The 26,335-nt window shown below is 36.6% G+C and overlaps 1 protein-coding gene across 3 annotated transcripts in view; it reads left to right on the top strand.

Annotated features, from left to right (window-relative positions):
• tle2c (TLE family member 2, transcriptional corepressor c) overlaps positions 1-26,335 on the top strand; it is a 67,054-nt gene that overhangs the window by 1,968 nt on the left and 38,751 nt on the right. For all 3 annotated transcript variants that reach the window (XM_009298918.4, NM_001045238.2, XM_073921105.1), the window contains 2 exon segments: positions 21,182-21,282; positions 24,355-24,418. In XM_009298918.4, coding sequence (XP_009297193.2) covers positions 21,182-21,282; positions 24,355-24,418 — 165 coding nt within the window.

Raw genomic sequence — 26,335 nt, 5'->3', positions numbered from 1 at the left:
ATATATATATATATATATATATATATATATATATATATATATATAGTACACCCCAATTTGAAAAGGAATATTCAGTAAATTTAGAATGTAAGTGAAATATTTTGGTGCATTTAAACAAAACAGATTTATTAAACAGATATATTTATTAAAATATTTTAGTTACCTAATGTCTTTAGAAAATACATAAAACATTTAAATTAATGCAAAATAAGACAATAATAAAAAATTATAATTTCTGCTATCCTTTATATATTTTGTTGTTTTTTGTGAATTTTTCCTCTTTTTAAAAAAGGTTATTTAATATTTATCTATAACAAATAAATTCATATACATTAAATTGTGGACCGCTATCGTATAATATTTTGTTAGATAAGCTCCAGATTTGGCTTTGTAAGGATTAATCTAATATATATGCACAAATAAAATATTGTATAATATCTTATGGAAAATATTCATTTAAAAGATAGATTTGTGCGGGGTGAACTCTTAATTTGCATATATTAGGGCTGCACAATATTTAGTTTCAGATCGATATTGCAATGTGCACATCCGCAATAGTCACATCGCGAGATCTGCAATGTTGATTCTGAACTATATCTGAATGTGACGTCACTAAGTTTAACCCCAGTAGAGTGAAGGTTTATCATTTGCATGTGTTTTAAGGCCTGTGAATGAGCATTTCTAGAAAGTCTAGAACATTTGCACACACAAATTAAGTTTGGAGTTTTAAATTTATTGTAATTTATTATTTATACAGAATTTATACGATTTTTGCCAAAAAATGTTCTTCTTATATAAAATTTTCAATTTGTTTCTAGTCCAAATATCTCCATTTCATACCAAAAATATGATTATTTTGCTTGTATTAAAGGAAAACCAATTAATTTTGACTTATTCTAAAGGTGAAAACAAAGCAATGTTTTTACTTGATCTAAGAATTTGTAGATATTTGGACAAGATATAAGACGAAGTAAAGTAGTAAAAGCATTTTTGCATTATTCAATTTCTGTACCTGAATAGTGTTAGATCCCCCCAAAAACTGTTAAATAGAGCTGTTCAAACCATCTTGTGGAATATTGTATATTTATATTGCAATATTTGTCAAAGAAAATGTTTTTTTTAATTTAATGCATCCCTATATATATATATATATATATATATATATATATATATATATATATATATATATATATATATTAGGGTTGTCACGATACTGCAATTCGATACCAGTTGATACTGCAGAGTTAAAGATGTCAGTTTCCCGCTGACATTTGAGCGCTACTATGTGCGTTAAACAGCGCTGATTTGCAATTGTGTTCAGATGCTCAACAGAAATGACTGTGATTGTTTGTTAAGGTCATCAGTTCACCAAACTCACCACTGTTTACTGATTGTAACCACAGATACAGCGACACTGGAGTGTTTCAAAGTCACGTCGATTAGCTGGTCTGTTTATAAGCTGACCTACAATCAACTCTAGTGTCCCTGTATCTGTGGTTACACTCCGTAAACAGTGGTGAGTTAGGTGAACTGATTACTTTCACGGCCAATCACAGTCATTTCTGTTGAGTATGTGAAGAACGTTTAGGAACGTGCTCAACAGCACTCAAATGTGAGCGGGAAATGGACGTTTTTACAATTTTTATATTGATTGGTGCCAAATTCCAGTATCCTGACAACCCTTATATATACATATACACACAATAACATACATATTTGCAGAATGACGTATCAATCCACCTTTTAATATGTATTATCAAAGTCCCTTTAAGGCAAGTCATTTTACTCGGCGGCCATCTTTGAAATGCCTCTGGGCTGTATGCTCGGGCATTCTGTTTAAATAGGGAAACATCAAATTCTCCAAAACTACTTGCCAAGCTTCTGATTACATTTCATATTACGAATAACCAATAATATTAAACAACAAATGTCTCTTTAGTTTCATTTCTAAATGTTTGTATCACACAAAATCTGCAGAAACTCACGTCTGGTCCAAGCCCCTCTCCCGGAGAATTGTCATTCGATATTGATCGCTGATTGGCTCCTGTACTAGGCCCCGTTTACACTAGTGCGTTTTAGTTTTAAAACAGTGTTTTAGATCAAAAACGATCCGTGTCCACACTAGCGTTTTACCTACCGTCTCTGAACATATCTCAGTCCACGCTACGCCACCAAAAGCGTATTTCACGAGACCATTCGCGCACTCTGGGCATGCGCGTTCTAGTATAAACAGGAAGCATGTGTCTCGCTCGGCATTTGGTTATTGTTAGTCAAAAAAAGCCGGTTGAACATTAAACGCAATGGCAAAGAAAGCAGGAGAGGTATTTTTGTGGACAGACAACGAGGTCGTCTGAATAACTGCACAATGGCACCTAAAACAGACAATAGTGCAAACAACACTCCCATTTCTGTGCCCATGTTGTTGTTTACAGTGAAGACTGGTCTGCTGTCTTCCGGTAGCGTTAAAGCCATGTGTTATAGTCATGTGATAGAGGCTTGACGTACAAGGGAAGGATACGCAATGACACTAAAGCCCCAATCACGTAGCGAATCTCAGCAGCCCCGCCTCCGTTTTCAGATGTCTCAGTTTTTCCTCATCCACACTAAGACAGAGCAGCAGCGTTTCAGAATGTAAACGGCCTTTCCAGCGTTTTCAAAACGCTCCATTTTCGAGAACTCCGGCATAGTGTGGACGGATGGCGTAACCGTAGCAAAACTTATGCGTTTAAAATGAAAACGCATTAGTGTAAACGGGGCCCTAGTAGGTAGGGTTTAAGATGCTTTCACACCTGCCTTAGTTCGGTTGAATCACACTATAATTCTTTCTCCCTCTTGGTTCGGTTTGGCCAGGTGTGAACGCAGCTATTGTACTCAAGTGCGCACCAAAAGCTGACCAAAAAAGCGTACCGAGACCTCCTTGAAGAGGTAATCTCGGGTTCAAATGAACCCTGGAGCGTTTCGATTGTGGTGAGAATATGATCCGAACTAAAACAGACCCAACCGCAAAAAGTACTGCGCCTTTTAGTACTAATCCAGCTGCCGTAAGGCCAATGCGCTGTGCATTATGGGATATGGAGGAAACTTATTTGTTGACAGCGCTTTGCCAACAGAGAGAGAGGGAAAAACATTACCTGATGGATCGTTGGTAATATTTCCGCAAGATGACCATGTCGCAGTTTTACTAAATTAATTCACGCCTCCTCCTGAAGTGACGTGCGATGCGTTAAAACATTTTTATCCAGCCACAGCCACGCTTCATTCTCGAAATGTATAGTTTGTCTAAAGTGATGTCTGCAAACTATATAGTATACTATGAGCAGGAATACAATCAGTCAGCGCAGTCGTAGCTCCATGGTAAAAAGCGACATTTTGTGTCTGCTGGTTTTGTTTACTTGCGGTAGTTCCGTTGGCATTTTCCCGCACGTGAATTCTGACCAATCAATGAGCAGTTTAGGAACTATGTTCAACAACATCTGGCCAATGAGAGATGTGGGTTTTGTCAGATGACTGCATTTTGGTTCTTTTTTTTAACTGGTTCGGACCAAAGCCAGCAGTGTGGTGTGAAAACGACCCAAAGACGGCAGAAAATGCAACAATGTATCATTTATTGCCCTTGGTCCGGACCAAATAAAGTGAACTACAGATGCGAAAGCACCCTTATTTACCACATAGTGATCGCTGATTGGCTCCTGTACTAGAAGGCGGGACTTCATTTGCCATGTTGACAGTTCCACTTTTCCCCATTCGTTCCATTGCAACAGCAGCGCCCAGCAACAGCCCTGGATTCCGCCATTTTGGAGTGAAAACGATCGGCTGTGCATTGGGTCTCATTGCTGTCGCAATGCCAAGCAGCTGCTTTGTTTTTTAATTATTTATTTGAAAAGCGCAATAAAGCTAAGATACAACCTGAAAGACGAAAATACAACACTTACTATCACAATCATCAGCACTTTTAATAGTTTATTTTACAGGCTTATAATATGCTGTTGTTCTATTGGAGTTTTTATTCCAAAATGGCCGCCGTGCCATCTAGTGGCTGTTTCCCAAATGGCACTAGAGTGTCGCCTCTTGGTGATTCTATGCTCTTTGGTATTATTAATATTAATTTTTATACATTATGTTTTACTTTTTGTATTATATGTGCACTATATATAAATACTATACATATATACACACAGAAAGACTTTGATATGTTAATAGGATACTATACATGTAAATGTTTGTTATTGTTTTATTAGCTATATAATTCTGTATTAAGTAGCTATAAAAGCACATCTCTAACCTGAAAGTATGAGATAATCTGCAGATGTGCATCATTATTGAAGGCAGAAAGATAGTAGAGGGGCTTTAATGATGAACGCAGGCAGAGATGAGTGTTTGCTGTGTGTGACGGACAGACGGACGGGTGAATGAATGGTTTGTTCCAGTTATTGCTGCATGTTGCTACATATGGATCCAGGCCACCCCGCTCTCCACTGCAAATGTCATGTTCCATCACCGTCACTGGGCAACACGATACCACACACACACACACACACACACACACACACACATACACACACAGACACACTCTCTCTCTCTGAGCCGCACTTCAAAGCTACCTTTGCTATGATGGCATGTTATTACAGGCCCACAGAGCCCCAGTTTTGTGGTAACACGCATTAGCTTTAAAGTGAGGAATTTTCCTCTGCATAATGAATGACCTTTTGGAGAGTGTGCAAATGTGGTTCGGTTTGTTAGCGTGTGCTGTTTTTATCTGTGTGTGTTCAGCAGACAGTATGTGGTCATATATAAAGGCTTCTGATTCAGATCTGCTGCAGGACACGCTCACGCTTTAGATTAACGCATTTAATCCTAAATCATTCCCAGGCCTGAAAAACTCCTAGTGATTTGTCATTAGTGTTAGCATAAAAGTGTCCATAGCCATAGTTTTGTGATTTATGATAGAAACGTTGAGCTTTATATGTCTTTAAATGTTTATATCATTCTGCACTGCAGGCACATCACAATTTTATTAACACGTTTTAAAGTCTGTTTCTTCACATTCTAGAGTACATAAAGACTACTGAGATAAAGGACACCGAATACACACCATCTGCCTCTGTGATGTTGTCTGTTGCTGTGTTTTAGCATCATTAAGATATTATAGAAATATTTCAAGGGCTGTGAGATATGACATACATGCCATATCAAACAAGTCATCTAATATACTTGTAATGATATGAGCAATATCACACTCGTAGCAGTGGGATATGGCTGTATATCGGCACTGGTGGGAGGCGTGCGTTGGCACAAGGCTGCTATATATATATGCCAATATACAGCCATATCGCACTGCTAAGAGTGTGATAATGCGTTTATACAACAGTTTGACGGCATAATTGTGTATATAAAAACTAAATAGAACATGGAGAGTCTCAAAAACCCTTTTGTATGTGGAACTACTTTCTTCCGCCTTGGATTCAAATCATAAGCTGACAGTTAAACAGCTGTTAAAACAGTTAAAAGCATCTTTTAAACTTTAGATCTGTAGTGTCTGCTTTTCGCTGGGTGTATGTGGGCGGAGTGATACACAAAGGGTAAAGAGGCTGTAGGACAGGGGTGTCCAAACTTTTTGGGCCGAGGGCCAGATGCAAAAAAAACAAACGTTGTCGCGGGCCAAATTTTACATACATCACACAGACACGCATATATATATATATATATATATATATATATATACAGTTGAAGTCAGAATTGTTAGCCCCCCTAAATTATTAGCCCCCATTTATTTTGTCCCCAATTTCTGTTTAACGGAGAGAAGATTTTTTCCCACACATTTCTAAACACATTAGTTTTAGTAACTCATTTCTAATAACTGATTTATTTTATCTTTGCCATGATGACAGTAAATAATATTTGACTAGATATTTTTAAGACACTTCTATACAGCTTAAAGTGACATTTAAAGGCTTAACTAGGTTAATCAAGTTAACTAGTCAAGTTAAGGTAATTAGGCAAGTTATTTTATAACAATGGTTTGTTCTGAAGACTTAAGGGGCTAATAATTTTGACCTTAAAATGGTTCATAAAAAAATTTAAACCGCTTTTTATTCTAGCCGAAATAAAACAAAAGTCTTTCTCCAAAAGAAAAAATATTATCAGACATACTGTAAAAATGTCCTTGCTCTGTTAAACATCATTTGGGAAATATTTAAAAAAGAAGAAATAAATCAAAGAGGGGCTAATAATTCAGACTTCAACTGTGTGTAGACAGATAGATAGATAGATAGATAGATAGATAGATAGATAGATAGATAGATAGATAGATAGATAGATAGATAGATAGATAGATAGATAGATAGATAGATAGATAGATAGATAGATAGATAGATAGATAGATAGATAGATAGATAGATCATAACAAGAACTACTGCTTAATTGAATGCATGTAATAGCGACACCCGGTGGTTATTTATTGAATTACGTTCATTTTTGTATAGCGGGCCAGATTCTATTATTATTTATAAAAAGCCTCGCTGGCCGCCACAAAACTGATTGCGGGCCGCAGATGGGCCGTAGTTTGGACACGCCTGCTGTAGGAGTTCTGATATTGCAGAATATTGCACGACTATCAGCCAATCAGATTCGAGAACCAGACAGAACTGGTGTGTGTGTATATATATATATATATATATATATATATATATATATATATATATATATATATATATATATATTACACACACACACACTTTAGGGTTATCAGAGAAGTATTGTACATCTTATAAAATGGGGCAAGTCCTCTTTAATAGTTTTGCTGCCACTGCAAAATTTAGAAGAAAAAAAATATATAGAAAAAGGATTCATTACACTTTGATCCTGTTATGTAACAGTTACTATTTGGCTCAGATTTTTAAATCTCAAAGTTGGCTTGAAGTAATTGTTAGAGTATAGAATATTTTAATGTCGTCAGATGATTATTGCTGTCAATATTCCTGCCAATAATTCTGGTAAATAAACTATTGTTGCACTGAATTACATTTTAGTTGATGCCTTCTGTACATCACAGTAAAACATTGTAGCGTTTCTCTCTTTCTTACCTTCATTATTCTTCAGCTTATTCCCATATTCATCAGGGCAGAATGAACCGCCAACAATGTGTGTGTGTGTATATATATATATATATATATATATATATATATATATATATATATATATATATATATATATATATATATATATATGTATACAAACACCTATACACTCACCAGCCACTTTATTAGGTACACCTGCTCAACTGCTTGTTAATGCAGATTACTAATCAGCCAATCACGTGGCAGCAACTCAATGCATTTAGGCATGTAGACATGGTCACGACGATCTGCTGCAGTTTAAACTGAGCATCAGAATGAAAGGGGATTTAAGTGACTTTGAACGTGGCATGGTTTTTGGTGCCAGACGGGCTGGTCTGAGTATTTCAGAAACTGCTGATCTACTGGGATTTTCATGCGCAATTATCTCTAGGGTTTACAGAGAATGGTCTAAACGAGAGAAAATATCCAGGGAGCGGCAGTTCTGTGGGCGCAAATGCCTTGTTGATGCCGGAGGTTAGAGGAGAATGGCCAGACTGGTTCTAGCTGAAAGGTAACAGTAACTCAAATAACCACTCGCTACAACCGAGGTCTGCAGAAGAGCATCTCTGAACACACAACACGTCCAACCTTGAGGCAGATGGGCTACAGCAGCAGAAGACCACACCGGGTGTCCCTCCTGTCAGCTTAGAACAGGAAGCTGAGGCTACAATTGGCACAGTCTCATTAAAATTGGACAATAGATGATTGGGAAAACGTTGCCTGGCCTGATGAGTCTCGATTTCTGCTGCGATATTTGGATGGTCGGGTCAGAATTTGGCGTCAACAACATGAAAGCATGAATTCATCCTACCTTGCATCAATGGTGGTGGTGGTGTAATGGTGTGTGTAATGATGTGGAGTATTGTTGCTCACCATGTTCATCCCTTTATGACCACAGCCCCATCTTCTGATGGCCACTTCCAGCAAGATAACTCAACATGTCATAAAGTGTGAATCGTCTCAGACTGCTTTCTTGAACATGACAATGAGTTCGCTGTACTTTAATGACCTCCACAGTTAGCAGATCTCAATCCAATAGAGGAGCTTTGGGATGTGATGAAATGGGAGATTTACATCATGAATGTGCAGCCGACAAAATATCTGAGGATTATTTCCATTATCTTGTTGAAGCTACACTACAAAGGATTAAGGCTGTTCTGAAGGTAAAATTGGGTCCAACCCGGTACTAGTAAAGTGTACCTAATAAAGTGGCCGGTAAGTGTATATTTAAAACTTTGGATTCACTTAAAATATTGTGTCTATATGTACAGTGCACCACATGTAAATCACTTTTTTACATTTTAAAATAAACACTCCAAAACGTTGCGCTCATTCGAGGTTTTGGTTATGAATGTAGAAATAGATATTAATGGAATACAAAACACTTTTCAAAAGCTTAATGATCACCTAACATAAAGTATTGATGAACAACAAAGGATGAGTAATTGATAACATCACTTTGAGTGAGCTAACCCTTTAAAAGGCGACTCGATGATGCCATTATCAGTGCTTTATGGCGGTATGTGTTTTGTTTTTGGTGATTACCATATTTGTATCCTTCAAAATGAAGGTGGTTGTCAGTTTGAGGACCGTACGGTTGCACTCTGTTGAATGAGCTGTGAATTTGTGAGGGTTTCACAGCAGTGAGATGTTGACACCAGATGCGAGCGGCCTCATATGTGAAGCAGAGCAGTGTGAATAAGAGAGATATCCGCTTGTAAACGTGTGTATCTTTCACCATCTGTGCTGTATTTACTGTGGCTGTGCTGATGGTGTTAATGATGGCGTTAACACATGAACTCTACTAATACTTATAACATATACATAAAAACACTCCAGTGGTTTAACATCTCTTAGATGGCTATCCTGGCAGCTTTACGAGGACATTTTTATTACTTTATATGAAGTGCTGGAGATTTCCTAAAATATAATTCATCACCTAAACTGCACATAGAGTTTTCAAGATATTAGAATTGTATTATTAAAGGTATTATTAGATTGTCATCAACTTTTACAATGATCATCGAGACTAAAACATCATTTAGTGCAGTTAGTTTATTATAAAATAAGCTTGTCAGTTGTATTAGAACAAGGACATGACAGTATGCTTTAATATGCTTTTGTTGTGTATAAGATCACCTTTGTACATTTCATTTGATGCAGACACCAACTTTGTGCCTTATATGTACATATTCACTAATACAGATCGTTCTTACCGACAGTATTTTTCATAACTGAGATGTCAAACAACTGAGAGAGGGTTTGTTTACACTGCATGTGTGTTTTGTGTTCAGGCTTGGCTTCACTGTAGATAAGAACATTCCTGCTTAAGGAATGCATTGCATGACTAATGTCTGAACTCTGCTCTGATTGGTCTGATGTTTTTACTCTGCTCTGATTGGTCAAATGACCCTATTTTGCTCTGATTGGTCAAAAGAACCTACCCTACTCTGATTAGTTAAACGACCCTACTCTACTTTGATTGGTCAAATGACGCTACTCTGCTCTGATTGGTCAAATGATCCTACTCTGCTCCGATTGGTTAAATGACCCTACTCTGCTCCTATTGGTTAAATGAGCCTACTCGACTCCGATTGGTTAAATGAGCCTACTTTGCTCCGATTGGTTAAATGACCCTACTCTGCTCCGATTGGTTAAATAAGCCTACTCCGCTCCGATTGGTTAAATGAGCCTACTTTGCTCCGATTGGTTAAATGACCCTACTCTGCTCCGATTGGTTAAGTAAGCCTACTCCGCTCCGATTGGTTAATTGAGCCTACTCTGCTCCGATTGGTCAAATGATGCTACTCTGCTCTGATTGGTCAAATGACCCTACTCTGCTCCAATTGGTTAAATGACCCTACTCCACTCCGATTGGTTAAATGAGCCTACTCTGCTCTGATTGGTCAAATGACCCTACTCCACTCCGATTGGTTACATGAGCCTACTCTGCTCCAATTGGTTAAATGACCATACTCTCTTCTGATTGGTTAAAAGACTCTACTCTGCTCTGGTTGGTTAAATGACCATACTCTGCTCCGGTTGGTTAAATGAGCCTACTCCACTCCGATTGGTTAAATAAGCCTACTCTGCTTCGATTGGTTAAATGACCATACTCTCTAATGATTGGTTAATAGACTCTACTCTGCTCTGATTGGTTAAATGACCATACTCTGTTCTGATTGGTTAATTGACTCTGCTCTGGTTGGTTAAATTACCATATTCTGCTCTGATTGGTTATATAAGCCTGCTCCACTACGATTGGTTAAATAAGCCTACTCTGCTTCGACTGGTTAAATGACCATACTCTCTACTGATTGGTTAATAGACTCTACTCTGTTCTGATTGGTTAAATGACCATACTCTGTTCTGATTGGTTAATTGACTCTGCTTTGGTTGGTTAAATGACCCTATTCTGCTCTGATTGGTTATATAAGCCTGCTCCACTACGATTGGTTAAATGACCCTACTCTGTTCTGATTGGTTAATTGACTCTGCTCTGGTTGGTTTAATGACCCTATTCTGCTCTGATTGGTTACATAAGCCTGCTCCACTACGATTGTTTAAATGACCCTACTTTGTTCTGATCGGTTAAATGACCCTACTCTGCTCTGGTTGATCAAATGCCTACCCTGCTCTGATTGGTTAAAGGCCCTAGTCAGCTCTGATTTCTGATTGGTCAAATGACTTTAATCTGCTCAGGTTGGTCGAATGACTACTCTGATTGTTCAAATGACTGTACGCTTATTATTCTGAATATTCTGATTACTCTGCTCTGATTGGTCAATGACCCTACTCTGATCTGGTTTCTAATTGATCAAATGATCCTGGTATGCTCTGGTTGATCAAATACCTACCCTGCTCTGATTGGTCAATGGCCCTACTCTGCTTTGATTTCTAATTGGTCAAATGACCACACTATGCTCTGATTAATGATCCTACTCTACTCTGATTTCTGATTGGTCGAATAACCATACTCTGTTCTGATCGGTCAAATGACTCAACTCTGTTCTGATTGGTCAAATGTTTCTATTCTACTCTGATTTGTGAAATGACTTCATTCTTATTGGACAAATTACTCTGCTCTGACTGTGTTCCCACTGGTCATATGGCTCTAATCTGCTCTGATTGGTCTAATGACTCTGCTCTGATTATTCTGATTACTCTACTCTGATTGGTCAAATGATTCTACTTCTCTCTGATTGATCAAATGACTCTGCTCTAATTGGTCTGATGACTCTGCTCTGACTAGTCAAATTACACTGGTTGGTCAAATGAATCTACTCTGATTGGTCAAATTCTCTGCTCTGATCTGTCAAAATGACTCTACTCTTATTGGTCAAATTACTCAGCTCTGATTGGTCTAATAACTGTGCTTTGTTTGGTTTGATGACTGCTTTGTTTGGTCGAATTACTCAACTCTCCTCTGATTGGTCTGATGACTCTGCTCTGATTGGTCAAAAAATTCAACTCTGCCCTGATTAGTCAATTGATCCTGCTGTGCTCTGATTGGAGAAACATTGGCAAAAGACCAGCGTGTGAGTGAGGCATTTCTAATCGTATTCGCTGTAAGATGCCCAATTCTCTGTTTTACCTCAGTGGAGACTTCAGTTTCTGGCAGGATGTTGTGAATAAACTGACTGCTGTGTGGAAATTGAAGATCAGTTCAATAGCAGCGTGTAATGCAGCCGTTTGGCTCCCAACAGAGCTAAAAGTTTAATACAGCACTTAAAAGATCAACAGAATACAGTGCATCTGCATCCTCTGAGGAAACCCATGCAAAGACGGCAGAGTGTAACACACACTGAATAAAATCTGTTCATTAGCAGTTTCCCGTAGCCTATGATTCATGGCTTTATTTACACATTTGATTCGCATTAGGGGAACTTAATCTCTGCCTGACAACATTTGTTTATCTCTATAGAGATTTTGAAACAATATATTGTATAATAAACAATACAATCACCGGTCAGTTTATTAGGTACACCTGTCCAACTGCTTGTTTACACAAATTTCTAATAAGCCAATCACATTGCAGCAATTCAATGCATTTAGGCATGTAGACATGGTCAAGACCATCTGCTGCAGTTCAAACTGAGCATCAGAATGGGAAGAAATGGGATTTAAGTGACTTTCAATGTGGCTTGGTTGATGTTAGACGGGCTGGTCTGAGTATTTCAGAAACTGCTGATCTACTGGGATTTTCACACACAACCGTCTCTAGGGCTTACGGAGAATGGTCTGAAAAAGATTAAGGCCGTACTCACACTAGGTACAGTTGCCTCGAACCGGGCCAAAGCACGCTTGTCTCCCCTCCCGTGTCCCCCGACGACCCGCACTCACACCACAAATGGGCCTCGGCACGCTTACGTCATCGCTGCTGCACTGTTCAGTGAGAAGCGCTCTCTCACTCAGCAGCACAGTGGAGATTTCTCTAGTTATATCGTTTCAGTCGTTTGATATGCAGCGACATGCAGTCAAATATTTCGCCAAACAGTCCTTAGAGTTGCGGGGACACGCAGTCAGATATTTCGCCGAACAGATCCGGCACTTTTGGCGTTCATAAACAATCATAAAGCTCTCGTGCTGCAGGAATAAGGAGGTCTGCTGAAGTCGCGCAGCTGTCGTGCAGTGAGGAGTTCTCGTCTTTAATAAACTACGGCAGTTTGCGTTCACTGAACAGTAAGAATGATTAATAAATCCATATGAAACAGTCCCTTAAAGTCACGTCTCGCTTTCAGTTTCGGGCTTTGGCCCAAGTGAACCGCGCTCAGGCACACCTATTCCAACCGGGCCAGGGCCGGCCAAGTGAACCGTGCTTGAGCCCAATTTAGAGCACTCTCACTTCTCTAACGATCCGGGAAACGGGCCTGGGCACGGTACGGATAGCATAGTGTGAGTAGGCCCTAAATATCCAGTGAGCGGCAGTTCTGTGGGTGCAAATGCCTTGTTGATGTCAGAGGAGAATGGCCAGACTGATTCAGCTGATAGGAAAGCAACAGTAACTCAGATAGGCACTTGTCAAGGTCTGCAGAAGAGCATCTCTGAATGCACAACACATCCAACCTTGAGGCAGATGGGCTACAGCAGCAGAAGACCACACCGGGTGTCCCTCCTGTTAGCTTAGAACAGGAAACTGAGACTACAATTTGCACAGGCTCATTACAATTGTACAATAGAAGATTGGAGAATCGTTGCCAGGTCTGATGAGTCTCGATTTCTGCTGCAACATTCGGATGGTCGGGTCAGAATTTGGCGTCAACAACATGAAAGCATGAATTCATCCTGCCTCGTATCAATGGTTCAGGCTGCTGGTGGTGGTGTAATGGTGTGGGGGATATTTTCTTGGCACACTTTGGGCCCATTAGTACCAATTGAGCACCATGTCAACGCCACAGCCTACATGCGTATTGTTGCTGACCATGTCCATCCCTTTATGACCACAGTGTACAATGATCATGTCTCTTATTAGAAAAGAATCACTAAGTATGGCACATTATATTAATATGTGTGTGTGTGTGTGTGTGTGTGTGTGTGTGTTTGTGTGACATATCAGGACACAAATGTGTTAAATGACACAGGTATTGCACAGGTATTACAAGGAGGAGGTGATGGTTTGTATATATGTTTGTTTATGTGAGCATGTGCGTGTGTGTGTGTGTGTGTGTGTGTGTGTGTGTGTTTGTATACATGTGTGCGTTGTGTGTGTGTTTGTATAATTGAATGTGTGTTTGTTTGTATACATGTACGTGTATGTAGATGTCTGTACTGTATGTATATGTGTTTGTGTGTCTGCATGTGTGTGTGAACGTATGTGTGCGTGTTTCTGTTTATGTGTGCGTTAGTATATAGGAATGTGTGTTGTGTGCATGTGTTCTTGTGTTTCTTTGTGTGTGTGTGTGTGTGTGTGTGTGTGTGTGTGTGTGAGGTGGTGGTGCGTGGTGTCAGTTCTCATCAGAGCAGTATTGTGTACAGAGGCTTTAACAAGCTGCTCATCAGAGCTCGTGTACAGTATGAATGCAGTCTTCTGGAATGAGACCATCTCTCTCAGCAGATGTGTGTGTGTGTGTGTGTGTGTGTGTGTGTGTGTGTGTGTGTGTGCGCTTGTGTGTTTTCCTCCCAAACAGCTCTGTTTTTGCCAATAGCAGGAATGCGCACAGGAAGCATTGATCGGGAGCACAGCAGGTTGATGTGTGTTTTGCACACACACACACACACACACACACACGGCTGTTGCTGCTCTTGTATTTTATGCCACATGTGCTGAATATTTCAGCAGCCTACGGTTATTCACGGCTCTGTGATTTTCCTCCTCCTCCTGTGTGTGTGTGTGTGTGTGTGTGTGTGTCGATCTCTGCTCTGAAAGTGGCCTGCACAGTAAACAGTGTGAGATAGATGACTGCGTTCTTTCAGGGTGTGTGTGTGTGTGTGTGTGTGTGTGTGTGTGTGTGTGTGTGTGTGTGTGTGTGTGTGTGTGTGTGTGTGTGTGTGTGTGTGTGTGTGTGTGTGTGTGTGTGTGTGTGTGTGTGTGTGTGTGTGTGTGTGTGTGTGTGTGAGACAATTCATGGCTCTGTCACGCTGTACTCGCTCTCTGCACAAACACCCTCTTGTTTCACACACAGATCTGTGCGTATCTGCATGTATTCCAGCACACACTCTCTGTATATGCTACACTGCATCATTGATTTGGGTCATTTAGGCTGCAGTGCAATCATTTGGCTGAAATCAGTTGAATTGTGTTTTAATTGAATGTGATAGTGGAGTCGTCTGATTTGCTGCACTGTAGAACAAACAGTATGTTATTGTAGTGCAAAAGGCGAAGTGGAAATTCATGCAGGATCATTTATTTGTTTGGTTAAAAGGCCATAGAGCATAATTTAATGCGAAAGGTATAATTCGCATCAACACAAATACTTGGTTGTTTTAATACAGTAAATAAAATGTTTGTTTTTTTAATTACATTTGAATAGCACTCTATATTTGCCGTTTTATTGGGTTGCAACAATCTAACATACTTTTTACAGTTCATATTGCTAAATTATTTGCTGGCATTGTCTAACTCAGTATTTTATTTTATGTTAATTAATAATAAAAAAGTTATTTATTAAAATATATGTTTTTTTATTTTATTTTATTTTTTATATTTTATTTAATTATTTTATATATATATTATTATTCTTTTAAAATTTTTTACATTTTATGTTTAATTTTATTTAAAAATATTTTATTTTAATTTTATTTTTTTATTTTTATTTTATATTTATTTTAATTTTTATTTTTTTATTATTAATTTTTTATTTTTTTATAGGCCACAGAGCATAATTTAGTGGCTGTTTTAATGCAAAACGTATGATCTAAAAAATGCTGTTGGTTGTTGTAACAATGTTAGGTAAATTTTTTTAAACGCAACATTTGGGTTTGTCCATATTTGACATCAGTCTAACATATTTTTGTACAGTTCATAAAGCAAAATTATTTGCTCAATATTTTATTTTATGTTTTGTTATATATTTTAATACCTTTTTTATTTTATTTTAATTTTATTTTCTTTTGTTATTTTATATTTTATTTAATTTTTTAATTTATTTATTTAGATATTTTATTAAATTTGTTTTATTTTATTTTTGAAAACAAAATGTATAATGCTGCTGCTTGTAACACGATGTTGGGTAAATTTTTTAAATTAAATTTAAATGACACTTTTTTTTTTTTGAACCCAACATTTGTGTTTGTCCATATTTGATCCCATATTGGATACAACAATCCAGCATATTTTTACAGGTCATATTGCAAAATTATAGTCAATATTTTGATTTATTTTGTTTTTTATATTATATTTTATTTTACTTTTATGTAATATTTTAATTTGATAATTTTATTTTTATTTTATTTACTTCTAAAAGGCCATAGAACAAAATTTGGTGGCTATTTTAATGCAAAAGTACACTCTACGAAAAGCTGGTGGTTGTTGATGGGTCAAAAATGGAAAAACACAATACTGGGTTATTTTTTTAAATTAAATTTAAATGACACTTTCCTTAACCCAATCGTTTGGTTACAACAATCCTGCATTTCTTTAGAGTTTATATTGCTAAATAATTTGCTGGCATTGCCTGCTGATTTTTTAATTTAATTTAATTTAATTTTATTTTATTTTATTTTATTTTATTTTATTTTATTTTATTTTATTTTATTTTATTTTATTTAATTTAATTTAATTTAATTTAATTTAATTTTATTTTATTTTATTTTATTTTATTTTATTTTATTTTATTTAATTTTATTTTATTTTATTTTATTTTATTTTATCAATGCAAAGGGAATAGTGCATTTCTAAACAGCTTTATTTCTCAAGACAACAAAACCTTATTTTATTACATTTATATAATTATTATGGTTATATATACATATATATTTATGTATTATATTTTTGTTTTATTACCAACATTATTTGCTGGCTCTGTCTTGTAGATGAACTGTTGTTATAAGTGCCTTCAGCATGATCCAGACGATTGTTTTGATGGTGAGTGTGTTGATAGTGTTGTGTTTTGATCTGTTGCTGCTGCTCTGCTCTGCTCTGCTCTGTCTTCAGCTAGAGGTCATGTGAAGGTCAACATTGAATATGTGTCTGCAATCTCCTGTTTTTGATCAAACAAAGCGTTTATTGTCAATGTCAGGAGCACACTAGTGTCTCTACTCACTCACTCAAGACCCTGTGTACACTCAGTGTGTGTAGACGTGTGTAAGACGGTGTGTGTGTGTGTGTGCACAAAACAGAGCAACTGTGTATGAGTGTGTGTGTGTGTGTATTTTTCGTTTACGTGTGGATGAAAGAGACAGCGCAAGAGAGGGTGTGTGTGCTGGTAAAAGTTTGTTTGTGTGAGTGTGTAGGACTAGATGATTAATCGAAAAATAATCGAAATCAACATTCAGAACCTATAATTGATCTATTTTCCCAGGTTGATTTTGTTTTTAGGTATTATTTTCCCCACGCATGTGGAGTCACATGACCCCGCTCTGTTCAGGCTGATTTATACCTCTGCGTCAAGCACACATGTTTGCTCCGGCAAAGCCTTCGCGTGGTCTCATACCTGAGCACCTCTCAAAAACGTAACTACACATTGTGACGGCAGGTAGCGCAAGCTCTGTGATTGGTCAGATTGGTAGCTGTGATGAGTGTGGGCGGTGCTGAGAGCCGCGAGCCTGATGGAGCGAGTGTTTACAAGTGTCGAGTCCTGTGAAGGAGCTCCAGATGGAAACTGCTGTTTTGTTTTCACCTTATGAATAAAGTTGTTGCACATTCGCCAGTTCCTACCGCTGAATGAGCGGGTTTCAACTACTTGAGCGCGAGAGAGGGTGTGTGTGTATTTATAAATAAAAAAGACTGTGTATCGTCAGTGGTGTAAATGTGTCTGAAAAAATACTCAGAGGCTTTTGTTTTCATAAATGGCGCGGACGTGAATGCGTCTGTGTGTTCTGATTGGCTAAAGTAGATGTCTCACGTCAGCGGGTTCTAGACGTGAACGCGATCTTTTTGGCAATCTTCCGTCTGCGTTCACACAGCGTAGCATTTCAGCAAATTACTGGAAACGTTACAACTTCTCTTTCCGGAAAAAAGCCGGAACGAATTTACCGATTTTTCCAAAAGAGGCCTGTTCACACATACAGACCTTTCTAGAAAATTGCCAATAAAATCGACGTTGGATTTTGGTCACTACACAACTTAAAATCAACCAAGTAACAACGTCATTTGACGTCATTATTGGATATCAGAATAATGTTGTCCTTGTCTGAATAGACATTGAATTTCTCACCGGACATCTCGACCTAAATGTAACCTATGATTACTGTCTTATGACGTTGCGTCGAGTGGATTTCCACCGGGTGCTCCGGTTTCCCCCACAAGTGCAAAGACATGTGGGATAAGTGAATTGGGTTAGCTAAAATTGTCCATAGTGTATGTACAGAATGTTACGTTTACACACACATGCACAATTACATGTAAATGCATCAGCTTTATACAGCGTAATCCTCACTACTTATCACTCTTTAGTACTTGTGAAATGTCTTTTTGCTCATACTCTGAGTAATATTTACAACTGGTAGTTTTACTCGCACTACATGTTTAGGTAAGTAATGGTACTTTAAAGGTTCACGAAACCCTTGAGTACTTTTTTTTAAAGATTGTAACAGATTTGTGTGTGTTGAGCATCAGTTAAGACAATGCTAGCACCTGTTCGCTTTAATTCTGGGGTAAACCGGATCATTTGGATCTTTTGTCAGCTAATTTCAGCTTCTGGGTTTAAATGATTTTTGGGTCAGGATCAAAATCAGCGACGTAGCGCAAAACTGCAAGTGCAAACATGACGCGATGGTTTCTCATTATTATTCATAGCGGAGTTTTCTTATTCCATGAGAAGAGCCGGCTGCTTAATTATTCATGACTGCGCATGCTTTTCGAAGGCAAGGCAGACCTGCCAGCGCCAAGCTGTGAAATCCTACGTTGATGATTGGGTGAGACCACATCCATGGACCCACGGCACACAGTATTTAGCTGTTCAGGAAGGGTCGTATGTGTGTGTTTCCATGATCCACGGGGTTTGTTGCATGTTTTTCCCCGCGATGCTGTCAGGGCCGATACAGCAAAGCTTTTTGTGTGCCGGGAGAGCAGTAGGAGAATTGGAGAATGGCGGACGTTGTCTTTTATCAGGAGTTCGTTCACATTTAGACACATCGCCGTGCTGCTGCATTTGCCTAAATCCTCTATATTATCAGCAGGGCTAATGGTTAAAATAGACAGGGCAAGAGACCTGCTGCACTGAGTCTGCTGGATATGGGGATTAAGGGAGAAGTCCTCATTTATACTGTTTACATTAACACGATTATCTTTATAATGATATAAATTGTGGTTATGTGTATAAGAAATAACAAATGACAAATGCAGCAGGGCATTAAATTACTGTTTATTTCTTTGCATTTTAACTTTGCAAACTATAAAATCATGCGTCTCCTCACGGTTTGTGTCTCATTTTGTGAGCCGACTGACAACAGTTATCCGCTCCCCTCTTTCTCCCCTGCTGGCCACGCCCACTCCTGCCCTTTGCTCGCAGAGCTCCCCGCCCATTATCATGCATCTTTTGAAAAAATTCTGAGATAGACCTGAACCGAAAGTGGGGGGTGTCATGACCCTTTAACTTAAGTATGATTTTTCAGTACTCTTTTTTCACTGCTATCTGTTGATCTGTATTGTCTTCTTCACGTCTGCGCTGATGGTTGTTGTGTTCTGGGTTTTGTTTAGACGTGCAGTTTTGATTATTTTGCATTAATAAAATCATCAAATAAAACCATTATCTTTGTAATTTAAGCAGCTGATTTAAGAAGACATTTTACTGTTGTCTGAGTGTAGAATTTCAGTTCACCGTGGCTAATTTAACATCCTGCAAAAACAAATGTTCTTCACACCTGCTTTCTTTTGGTTAACACACACACACACACACACACACACACACACACACATACACATACACATTTGTTCTATGAACTACTTGAAATTGTAATGCCTTGGCAACATTTAACTGTTCATTTGCTGTAAAAAAAGGCAAGACAAGTTATTATTTCTATAGCACATTTCATACATAATGGTAATTTAAAATGCTTTACATAAACAAGAATTAAAGAAACAAGAAAATAAAAACAACAAAGATTTTAAAATGATTAAAAACAGATTAAAATGTGGCAAAACAGGTTTTAAAGGAATGAAAAAGCAAAGAAAGACACGTAAGTGCGATCTGCCAGAGTAGCACAGTGCTCATTCAGCACAGCTAAGCAGACTCTGTGTTTTCTGTGTGGATTTGAATGTGCCAAATGTTGGAGCACATGGGGAGAACTTGCAAACTCCACAAAAAAATGCTGACCCAGCCTAGGCTCGAACCAGTGGCCTTCTTGCTGTGAGGCGATTGTGCTACCCACTGTGCTACCGCACTGCCCACATTTTAGTATTTTAATTTTTTTTATTTGTTTATTTTTTAAATATTATTTAATTATATTTTATATGTAATGTTTTATCTTATTATTTTTTATTTTATTTTATGAATACAGAAGGACTAAAGGAAAAAAATCTGTCCTTCTTTGGAAAACTAAATATTTTATTTTATTATTATTTTTTAATATTTAATTTTATTTAATTTTATTTTATATTTTATTTGTTTTTTATTTCATTTATTTATTTAATGAATGCAAAAGGATTGAAAAAATAAAAAAGCATGCAAAAAATGCATGTCTAAACAGCATTATTTTCTGGCTTTCTTAGGAAAACAAAATATTTATTTTGTATAAATGTAAACTATTATAAAGTAAGTTATTAATTTATAAAAAATATTTTTAACATTTTATCATATATAGATATATATATATATATATATATATATATATATATATATATATATATATATATATATATATATATATATATATATATCACTTTAGTTAATTTGTTTATTTTATTAATAAATTCAATTTATTTTAAAAAATTAAATTTTAGTAAATAAAGGCTCAGTAAAAGTATTTCTTAAATAATAAAATCTGATAAATAATATATATTTTTTCTGCTTTAAAAAAAATAATAATGAGAAATGCCATAAAGCTTAAGCTTGCATGTATGTTTCTTTCATCTATAAACAAAAATACAAAGCACAATTCATTTTCTGTCAATTCAATTCAGATTAATTTAAAAATTGCTTTATTGGCATGGCAAATACAAATATACTGCCAAAGCATTTATAAAGCTTACATTAAAAAGGACTTACATGTATATAAAAAAAACGTAGTAAACACAGTAAATAGTAGTAGAAAAAATTTAAAAATACGAATAAATAATAATGTATCAGAATAAACTGTACAAATATAAATTTAACATTTTTACATTTAACATTTATTTTTATACATTTTTTTTTCATTGTCAGTGTTTATATTGTTCTCAGATATTGATTAGTCCAAACGGAGATATTAATAAGGTAATCCCCTTATAATGCAGAATCAGTAATCAGTTTTGCTGGTGTGTGTTTCAGGCTCCGCTGGTGTCAGGTCACGCCGGCATGAAATTCACCGTTCTGGAAACTCTGGATCACATAAAAGAGGAATTCCAGCTGTTCCAGGCTCAGTATCACAGGTACATCAAGTTAACTTCTTATGAACAGGAGGATTTAGTACAACATCCACACTAACACTGCGGATGTGGGCTCAAAACAAACCAAAGTGCCACCGTCCCTCTAGTATTTAGCACTATTTTGGGGGATATCATTTACCATAAAATGTAATCACTCGACTGTATTTGAATTCCATGGTATATTGATGTGCTAACCATACAAATAGAAAATACACACACCTTTCTTATATATATAGATAGACTGATGGGTATATAGATGGAGGGATGGAAGAATATATATATATATATATATATATATATATATATATATATATATATATATATATATATAATGTGGGTGGATGGATAAATAGATTAATGGATAGATAGATAGATAGATAGATAGATAGATAGATAGATAGATAGATAGATAGATAGATAGATAGATAGATAGATAGATGGATGGATGGATGGATGGATGGATGGATGGATGGATGGATGGATGGATGGATGGATGGATGGATGGATGGATGGATGGATGGATGGATGGATGGATGGATGGATGGATGGATAGATAGATAGATAGATGAATATATAGATGGATGGATGGATTTAAATATAAATGGATGGAAATATTGATGAATGAATAGATAGATGGATGGAAAGATAGATAGATAGATAGATAGATAGATGGATGGATGGATGGATGGATGGATGGATGGATGGATGGATGGATGGATGGATGGATGGATGGATGGATGGATGGATGGATAGATAGATAGATAGATAGATGAATATATAGATGGATGGATGGATTTAAATATAAATGGATGGAAATATTGATGAATGAATAGATAGATAGATAGATAGATAGATAGATAGATAGATAGATAGATAGATAGATAGATAGATAGATAGATAGATAGATAGATGGATGGATGGATGGATGGATGGATGGATGGATGGATGGATGGATGGATGGATAGATAGATGAATATATAGATGGATGGATGGATTTAAATATAAATGGATGGAAATATTGATGAATGAATAGATAGATGGATGGAAAGATAGATAGATAGATAGATAGATAGATAGATAGATAGATAGATAGATAGATAGATAGATAGATAGATAGATAGATAGATAGATAGATAGATAGATAGATAGATAGATAGATAGATGGATGGATGGATAGATGGATGAATATATAGATGGATGGATGGATTTAAATATAAATGGATGGAAATATTGATGAATGAATAGATAGATGGATGGAAAGATGGTTATATAGATGGATGGATTTATAGATAAATGGATGGGTATTTGGATGGATGGATTTAAAAATAATGGATGGATGGGTCGATGGATTTATTCATAAATGAATGAATATATAGGTGGAGGGATGTATATATAGATGGAAAGATGGATATATAGATAGATGGATGGATAGATGGATTTAAAGATAAATGGATGGAAATATTGATGAATGGACAGATAGATGGATTGAAAGATGGTTATATAGATGGATGGATAGATTTATAGATAAATGGATAAGTATATGGATGGATGGATGGATGGATGGATGAATTTAAAGATAATGGCTGAATGGGTCGATGGATTTTTAGATACATGAATATATAGGTGGAGGGATGGATATATGGATGGATGGGTGGATATATAGATGAATATAAAGATGGATGAATGTGGATGGATGGATTTAAATGAAAATGGATGGATATACAGATGGATGAATTTTAAGATAAATGGATGGATAGATATATGGATGGATGGATTTATAGATAAATGGATGAATGGATTTAAAGATAAATGGATGGAAATATAGATGGATGCATGGAAGGATTTATAGATAAATGGATGGGTAAATAGATGGATGGATGGATGGATGGATGGATTTAAAGAGAAATGGATGGGTATATGGATGGATGGAAGGGTATATAGATGGATGGATGGATTTAAAGATAATTGGATGGATGGATGGATGGATGGATGGATGGATATATGGATTTATAGATGGATGGATGGATGGATGGATGGATGGATGGATTTATAGATAAATAGATGGGTGTATGGATGGATGGATGGATGGATTTATAGATAAATGGATGGGTGTATGGATGGATGGAAGGGTATATGGATGGATAGATGGATGGATTTAAAGATAATTGGATGGATGGATGGATGGATGGATGGATTTATAGATAAATGGATGGGTATATAGATAGATAGATGGATTTGTGGATGGATGTATTTAAAGATAAATAGAAGGACATGTAGATGGATGGATGGATGGATTTAAAGATAATTGGATGGATGGATGGATGGATGGATGGATGGATGGATTTATAGATAAATGGATATAAAGGTGGACAGATGTATGAATGGATATAAAGATGGATGGATGGATTTATAGATGGATTGATATATAGATTGATGGATTTATAGATAAATAGATGGATGGGTGTATATATAGATGAATATAAAGATTTATAGATGGATTGATATAAAATTAAATTTAGGGAGATATAATTGGACTTATGGATGAACATATAAATTGATGGATGGACTGCAATTAAAAATCCCCACACATAAAAACTCCTGTAAATCTGACCAAATCTCCAAAAGACATGCTCTCAAATCAAACTAATATCCCTCACCGTTTTGACTGCTGTTTACTCCATTTTCCATAATTGCCCATTAATCGTGTTGAATTATGCTGTGATATAGATGATCTGCAGTTCACCTGTGTAAAGCTGATGAGATTATTAAAGTGTAATGCTCTAAAATCACTCCAGCGGCTGGAAAAGGCCTGTATTAGCCCATGCTGATTATTAGCCTGCTATCCCGTTAGCCTAATCCACATAGTCTCATCAGGAGCAATTAGACAAGCTAGCGAATGTCCTTCTTTGGAGCGGTGAGCGTCGCTGTGTTATCAACATTGTAAAGTGTGATCTGCTTCAGGAGTCAAACGCAGCAGAAAAGCAATTATGGGATGTGGAGTGTGTTGATATTAAACTGACCTGAGAGCAGTATGAGAAAGAGTTGCTTCTTATTATGATGTTTTCTGTCTTTCAGTCTGAAGCTGGAATGCGAGAAGCTGGCGAGTGAGAAAACAGAGATGCACAGACATTATATCATGGTAAGAGGGACATGTCTGACTTCATTACCCACAATGCCTTGCTGAGGCTGAGCTCATTGTAGTAGTTGATTAATTTTTTTATTAGTATTATTACTGTTAATAGGATTCTGCCATCATTCACTCTCTCTTGACTTTTAAAACCATATTTTTGAGTCTTAAAGGAGATATTTTGAAGAATGTTAGAAACCTGCAACCATGGTAAAGTCTAGACTGGATAAAGCTGCTGATATTCACATCAATATAGCATCATTTTTGTGGCGCTGTACAGTAATGCATATTTTTACATTACTGTGAGTATTGGGTTTAGGGTTGGGGTAGGGCGAAGGTGTCAATAAAATGGATGGATTGATGTATAGATGGATGTCTATAGATGGAGTCTGTTAGGTTGCAATAAGTCTCCCCAAACCCTTTTCCAGATCTCTCTGAATGAAATGCCTACTTTAATACGTCTAACCAGCTTGGAAAAACAAGCCTCTAATCATTTAATTACCACAAATAGTTAAGAACGAGCAACAGAAAACAACATGAGCGAGTGTCTCAACTGATGAAGCAAACACTATCTATCTATCTATCTATCTATCTATCTATCTATCTATCTATCTATCTATCTATCTATCTATCTATCTATCTATCTATCTATCTATCTATCTATCTATCTATCTATCTATCTATCTATCTATCTATCTATCTATCTATCTATCTATCTATCTATCTATCTATCTATCTATCTATCTATCTATCTATCTATCTACCTACCCACCCACCCACCCACCCACCCACCCACCCACCCATCCATCCATCCATCCATCCATCCATCCATCTATCGTTCGTTCGTTCTATCTATCGTTCTATCCATCGTTCTATCTGTACTTATATCTATTGTTCTATCTTTCTTTTTTATCCATCCATCCATCATTCTATCTATTGCACTATCATTCTATTGTTTTATTGATTGTTCTATTTATCATTCCATCCATCCATCCATCCATCCATCATTCTTTCTATAATTCTTTCCATCCGTCCGTCCATTTATCTATCTATCTATATCTATCTATCTGTCTATCTATCTATCTATCTATCTATCTATCTATCTATCTATCTATCTATCTATCTATCTATCTATCTATCTATCTATCTATCTATCTATCTATCCATCCATCCATCCATCCATCCATCCATCCATCCATCCATCCATCCATCCATCCATCCATCCATCCATCCATCCATCCATCCATCCATCCATCCATCCATCCATCCATCCATCGTTTTATTGATTGTTCTATTTATCGTTCTATCCATCCATTATTCTTTCTATTATTTTTTCCATCTGTCCATCCCTCCGTCCATCCACCCATTTATCTATCTATCTATCTATCTATCTATCTATCTATCTATCTATCTATCTATCTATCTATCTATCTATCTATCTATCTATCTATCTATCTATCTATCTATCTATCTATCATCTATCTATCTATCTATCTCTCTGTCTGTCTGTATGTCTGTTTTTCTGTCCATCCATGCATTCATCCATTATCCATTGATTATTTTGTCTATTGTTCTACCTATTGTTCCATCTGTCGATCTATCCATCCATCCATTTATCCATCTATCCATCCATCCATCCATCCATCCATCCATCCATCCATCCATCCATCCATCCATCCTTCCATCCATCCATCGATTATTTTGCTATTGTTCTATTTATCTATCATTCTGTCTATTGCTCTATCCATCCATCCATCTGTCTGTCTGTCTATTCTTAATTGATGCAGCAAACACTGAAGTCATTAATGCATCATAAATGAAGGCATCTGCTAAACGCACAGACAGGAATGAATGAATGTAAAAGAGAAACGACTGTCGGGTCCTTGACTGTGAATATGGGTCATTTCTGGCCCCTGGTAACACAAGTAG

Source organism: Danio rerio, chromosome 2 (genome assembly GCF_049306965.1).
Source record: "Danio rerio strain Tuebingen ecotype United States chromosome 2, GRCz12tu, whole genome shotgun sequence".
Taxonomy (NCBI): Eukaryota; Metazoa; Chordata; class Actinopteri; order Cypriniformes; family Danionidae; genus Danio; species Danio rerio.
This window is presented reverse-complemented; position numbering and strand designations above follow the sequence as displayed.